At 40.3% G+C, this 5,900-nt stretch overlaps 1 protein-coding gene across 1 annotated transcript; it reads right to left on the bottom strand.

Annotated features, from left to right (window-relative positions):
* Positions 1 to 632: 632 nt before the first annotated feature.
* On the bottom strand, positions 633 to 5,482 carry LOC113396204 (chaoptin-like). Its single transcript, XM_064215916.1, has 5 exons — positions 5,255 to 5,482; positions 4,726 to 4,861; positions 4,512 to 4,622; positions 1,346 to 4,317; positions 633 to 1,272 (listed from the first exon to the last, which is right to left on the bottom strand). Exons 1-5 carry the CDS (start codon positions 5,475 to 5,477, stop codon positions 974 to 976), a joined length of 3,741 nt encoding a protein of 1,246 aa, XP_064071986.1. The 5' UTR covers positions 5,478 to 5,482; the 3' UTR covers positions 633 to 973.
* Positions 5,483 to 5,900: the final 418 nt, after the last annotated feature.

Here is a 5,900-nt window from a genome sequence, read left to right on the forward strand (position 1 = left end):
CGCTGTTTCCATGGTCGTATCGTAACATCGTGTGGGCCACCAGTATACAGCCCACAACACGGCTGTTGGTTTCTTATGATTACTAGAGTAGGTATCGAGTTACCATCACAATATAACATTATGTTGTCTAGATTTATACGACAACACGTTGTTTTGTTCATTAAACAGTGAAATATAAGCTCTATTACAGGAGATATTTTAATTTTAACTGTAAAGTGTTCGTCTTCGAACTCTGAACAAATCGTCTACCAGTTTATCTCATATCTTATCAAAAATATTCCTGAGCTCATTTTGTGACGTTTGACAAAGTAGAGGGATTTTAAAAGAAACACCATAAGTTTATAAAAATATTTATTTTAGTCTTTCTCGTCACGATTCATCACATTCCATTATTTACAATCCGCCTCCGCCCCGCGCACTAACTATGTCAGTGGACCCAAACAGATAAAACATAACATACGTAATGATCAATGTAAGTATATAAACTTAACACACACACACAAACGAGTAAACTGAGCCTTGCGCTATAGAATACACAATCAGTTATATAGAGACATAACAATTACAAATAATTCAATATTCGTTATAATATTTCTTGTTATTCGTTTTAACAAGTTGTTGTAAATTTAATTACGTATTGAACTTCATCAGAACTGAAATAACAGAATATAACTAGTTAACGTGTTTCCGTTGCTCGATGTCGCGCCCGACGCAGCGCAGCTCTTCTTTTCGTAATAATTAATATAAAAGTCTAATTCAGATATCTACACATATTTACAAGTGTTATGTACAATTCAACAGTATAAACAGGACGCAGTCACAATTCCTCAAGAGTTTTTACAAGAAAATGTCATCTCCAACTCTTCTTTAATTTTGGTATTAAACCAAAATGTCTTCTTAGTTTTAATTCAAAGCTACTATTATATACATATAAAAAAGAATAACATCGTCATAAAATCGTCCCTCTTGAATACTAACTAAGTGAGAGCAAAGCACTGAACACTAAAACGAATGAATACTTCAAGTCGGCCGAATATAGTTTATGTGAACGACTCGAAAGTGCGCTTGCGTGACACTCCGCCTCGTCAGCGTGGAGCTCGAGCAGCGCTCGCGGCGGCGCGCGCGGGCTCGTCACGCACGCGCTGCGTCGCGCCGCCGCCCGCGCGCTCCTCGTGCCACCGCCCACTTCACTTGTCCAGCGCCTTAGCCACGCGCCCACCCAAGACGCCGAACATCCACAGCGAAGTGGATTTCCCTCGAGCAGCAGGCCTCCTGGCAAGGAAATAGAACTTCTCAAGTGGAGAATGGAATACTAAAGTAGGCAATTGTTATAGTTATACTCTACCTGGTAAAACTTTTGTGGCGAAACGATTCCAACCTGTCAAATTTGGGTACAAGACTGCTGGTCCAAAGTTAACGAGATGATTATTAGTAAAATCGAGGGTCAGGTGTGGGATGCGAACCAAAGGCCGCACGAGACCGGGGGGCAGTTCCGATACAGCTGAATTGGTTAGTCGCAAAGATAGAGATCGTTGTCGACCGAGCGCAGTGAAAGCGTGAGGAGCCACGCGGCGCATCGTGCCACTTACTTCTAAAGATCGAAGTTTAGGTGCTCGTAATGTCAAAAACTGGGAATCTAAAATTTCCTTATGTATTTTAACAATCATAGCTTCTAAGTTAGGAGTGGCAGAAACTACTTCCGCAATAGGAAAATCTCTAGTTTCACCGGTCGGTGATTCCAAAGTAAGTGATCTGAGTGAGACTAAAGCACGAAACGCGCGAGGTTCTATTGTTTCCAAATTTCGTAGATTGTCCATCCTGAGATAAAGTAACCGAGTCAAACCATCAAAGAGACCCCGTTGTACTCGCACTATAGGGTTTTGTGATACGTCAAGGGAGATTAGCTGCGGTAACGATGCCCACATTGCGGGTCGGAGGGAAGTGAATTTATTTCCAGCAATATCAAGAGCTCTTAAATTAGAAAGGTGCCGCACATCGTTTTCACTATACGAAGTGATATAATTTCCACTAAGATTTAATTCAGTTAGGTTAGCTAGAGGAAGGTGCGGTGTACCTTTAAGACCAGTATTTGCCAGCGAAAGGCGCCTCAAACGTGGAGCATTATGAAAAAGCTCTTTAAAGTTAGTTTTAATTGAATTAAAAGAGAGATCTAGGCGACGCAATCGCGGCAACCCTGCAAGTGTGTTATCTGAGAGGACAGTGAGGGCATTGTGTGACAAGCCCATCTCGTGCAGGAAAGCAGTCGCGTGAAACATGGCAGCGTCAAGGTATTCAATCCGATTACGAGAGAGCTCAAGGCGGCGCAACGTGAACCCCACTTGAGTAAGAGCGCTACTCGGAAATAGAGCCAATTGGTTATTACTCAAATCTAAATATTCTAAAACAGTGTTTTTAAAGACGTCACGCGGCAGCGCCCGCAGCTTGTTTTTATCTAAGCGCAAAAGTTTTAATCTATGCAAGCTATGAAACTGCTCTACGGACAGTTGTCCTATTCGGTTTTGTGACAAATCCAAAATCTGTAACGAAGGCATGTCTGAAAAAGCACGCCTTTTTATTATGCTGATGTCATTCTCCTGCAAGTTTAAAATATTTAGATTAGGTAACGATCCGAAAGCAGAATTATCGAGTAATGTTATTCTATTGTAAGAAATGAAAACTTGACGAATCTGGTCTCCTAGAGAATTAAAAAATTCCCGCGATACGGTTTCTATAAGATTATGCGATACGTCTAAAACATTAATAGATGCAAGGCGCCCACCGACAAGGGATGAAATTTTATTATAACTAACATTAACTGCAAAATCAGTATCCTTATTTGATACATTTGCAAAATATTTTGTTGAAAACTCGACTAAATTATTCTCCTGCAAATCTAAAACTTCTATTTTTGGAAGATCAGCAAAAGCTTCATCGGCAATTAGTTCTAGAACATTTCCCGTCAAACTTAAATAAACTAAGTTCCGCAAATTGTAGAAACTCCGTTCGCTTATATTATTCATGCGATTATAAGATAAATCGACACTTTGTAATTCAATCAAAATCTCGAGAAATTCCGAATTAATCCTACTTATATAATTATATGATAACCTTAGCTCTTTCAATTTATAAGTTCCGTTGTTTTTAGTTACTTCGCTAGGAAACTCTATTATTTTATTAAAATCTAAATTGAGATATTCTAATGAAGGAAAATTTAGCATATCATCTGACGATATAAAATGAATATTATTGTTATCTAAGCCGAGCCAAGTCAGAGCTCCCAGCGATGAGCGGGTCGATATCTCGCCGCTAAAAAGAGCCGATGATAATTCTAAAATTCTCAAATATGTTAAATTGGAGAACACGCCAGCCTCGACATAATACAGGTCGTTAAAGCTGAGCACTAGCTCGCGCAGGGGTAGCGGGGGGAACGAACCGAGTGCTAACTGAGCCAGTCTGTTTCCACGTAGGCTGAGAGTAGTGAGCCCTTCAGACCATGCTCCGAACGAGTCAATCACTATATATGAGATGCGGTTATAGCCCAAATCTAAATATGTTAATGTCCCGGGATTCAAATCTTTTAAGCTAACGGGAAATGAAGTTATAAAGTTGCCGGCTAATGAGAGGGTATGCAGATTAGGCGGCAATACTCTCACTTGCTCTAACATATTGTAGGCGAGAGACAAATATCGAAGGCGACCCAGCTCACGCATACTGTCGGGAAGCGTTGTGAGCTCATTGTGATCTAGTTCCAATCTTTCTAAGGTATGCTTAAGTGCGTGCAAAGTAGATTCCGATATATGCTGCAAGTTATTATAAGACATTGATAATTTTTCAAGGCGACCACAATCCAGCACGAGCGATGGCATAGTCGTGAAGTCGTTCAGGTCGAGAATCAACTGCTTCAGTTGAAGATTATGATAAAATTCAAAATAAAAGCCGTCTGTGAGCTCGTTGTTACTTAAATCGAGGGAGTCTATTTTAGAACGTTCGCTTCGACAAGACGTGTTTGACATTGGCTGCAGTATATTGTTTCTTAAGTGAAGGTGGCGCAGTCGTGGCAGCAGCATTAGAACTCCGCAGGGCAGATCCGATAATAGATTGTCAGAGAGGCGCAGTAGCGCCAGCGAGGGCGGCAGAGCGCCCGAGTCCAATTGCCGAAGTCGGTTGCCATCCAGCTCCAGCTGAACTAAATGTCGAAGAGACGACAAGGCATCTTCGTGTATTACACATATGTGATTGTTACTGAGCGACAAACTAGTTAAAGATTCGGAGAGACCACCCCAATCTATCTTTGGGTCCAAATCGCTTATATAATTGCTGAAACAAAACAAAATGCATTAAACTTATCCGCCAAATTCCAATGAATATTTTTAAGCATATATTTATGTATCATATCAGTTATGAATTGATTTCGTAATAAACTAAGTAATAACGTTCAATGAATCCAAGGTGTGACTCTTATGGTAAATATGTAGTTTTAACATTTCAGTACAATAGAAATAACTTTTTACTTTTGTAAATTCAGCCAATTCAAAACTTTCAAGTGCCGAAGCGCTTCTATTGGTATCTCTGTAAATTCGTTGTAACCTAAGTCCAGTGATGCCAGGCTGGATGCCATTGACCTGTAAACAAGAATCTTATATATTTTATAAATATGGTTTGTTAAATCTAAACATCCCAGGTGACATTAAAACCTGTACTCATAACAAACGGTTATCAGCTTACGCCAGAGCTGTGGTTTCAATGTGGTGCAGCCGCGAGGCGACGAGCACCAGCGTCCGCAGGGAGCGCGCGTCGAGCGCCGCCTCCGCCAGCGCGCCCAGCCTCGCCGCCGACACCGCCACGTGCAGCACGCCCGCCTCTATTCGCACCACGAGTACACTAAACTCTCACTTCTTACATATTTATTTATTTTATTTTGTCTCTGTCTCTGTATGAGATCTTATATTACAGCACTTCTTTAACTATAATTTATTTTTGTTGTAGCTCTCTTTCTTCTATAACACGCGAAACTAAATTATCATTGCAAGTTCTGTTTCGGGATAATATCTCGTAGTTTTTACGATAACTACGTAATCGTAATCATCTCATATTCAGTGCATTTGGAGAAAATCGTGATTTCTTACATGTTTCAGATGAATTTGTGGCACAAGTATATACATACATACTTCACTATCTACGAAATAATTTTATAACAAGGATTATGATGGAAATATAATGATTGTAAAAGTATTAAAATACTTAATGTATTTACCGGTGTTGGGGAACCGATGAAACGGTACATAGTCGCAGGCGAAGTGGTCGGCTCGGCAGATGCAAAGCGGATTGGCGGCACAGGGTCTCGGCGATACGGCGGGCGCGGAAGTCGGGCGGGGCAACAACACCAGCAGGGCCGCGGTGAGCACGGGTCCGACCGCGCCACGCGTGACGCTGCGGCCGCAACGATACGACTCTCTCCGCCGCCATGCCCAACGCATCGCAAACTGACCTTTTAGAATTCGATATATTTTTATTTTATTTTTAGTTTAAATATTAAAGTCAATAATTGACTTTAATATTTAAACTAAAATTATATTAAAATTAAATTATATTAATATTAATATAATAAGGCTCACTGATAACCAGATGGTGAGTGGTCACCGCATAGAAATTTGCAGGGTAAGAAAAATCCATATAAATACCATATATGAAATAAGATGATATTAAACTGTGACGAAATATATACCCTACGTGCTACAGGTAAGGGTACAGTGTACAGTACACTGGCTCACTCGCTCTGAAAACCGAAACAAAGCAATACCGAATGCTGTTTGGTTTTATGAATAAAATTATTGAAAGGGTGTCATTTTTTATAGGAGATACATTTTCATTGCTGCAATTATTTAATCATCGACAGATTT

This window comes from Vanessa tameamea, chromosome 9 (genome assembly GCF_037043105.1).
Source record: "Vanessa tameamea isolate UH-Manoa-2023 chromosome 9, ilVanTame1 primary haplotype, whole genome shotgun sequence".
Lineage (NCBI taxonomy): Eukaryota > Metazoa > Arthropoda > Insecta > Lepidoptera > Nymphalidae > Vanessa > Vanessa tameamea.

Excerpts from the sequence above, each read along its gene's own strand:
- LOC113396204 (XM_064215916.1), bottom strand. The coding sequence starts at position 5,477 with ATGCGTTGGGCATGGCGGCGGAGAGAGTCGTATCGTTGCGGCCGCAGC. Across the intron at positions 4,862-5,254 it reads TCATCGGTTCCCCAACACCG|AGGCGGGCGTGCTGCACGTG; the intron begins GTAAATACATTA and ends TGGTGCGAATAG. Across the intron at positions 4,623-4,725 it reads ATTGAAACCACAGCTCTGGC|GTCAATGGCATCCAGCCTGG; the intron begins GTAAGCTGATAA and ends TCTTGTTTACAG.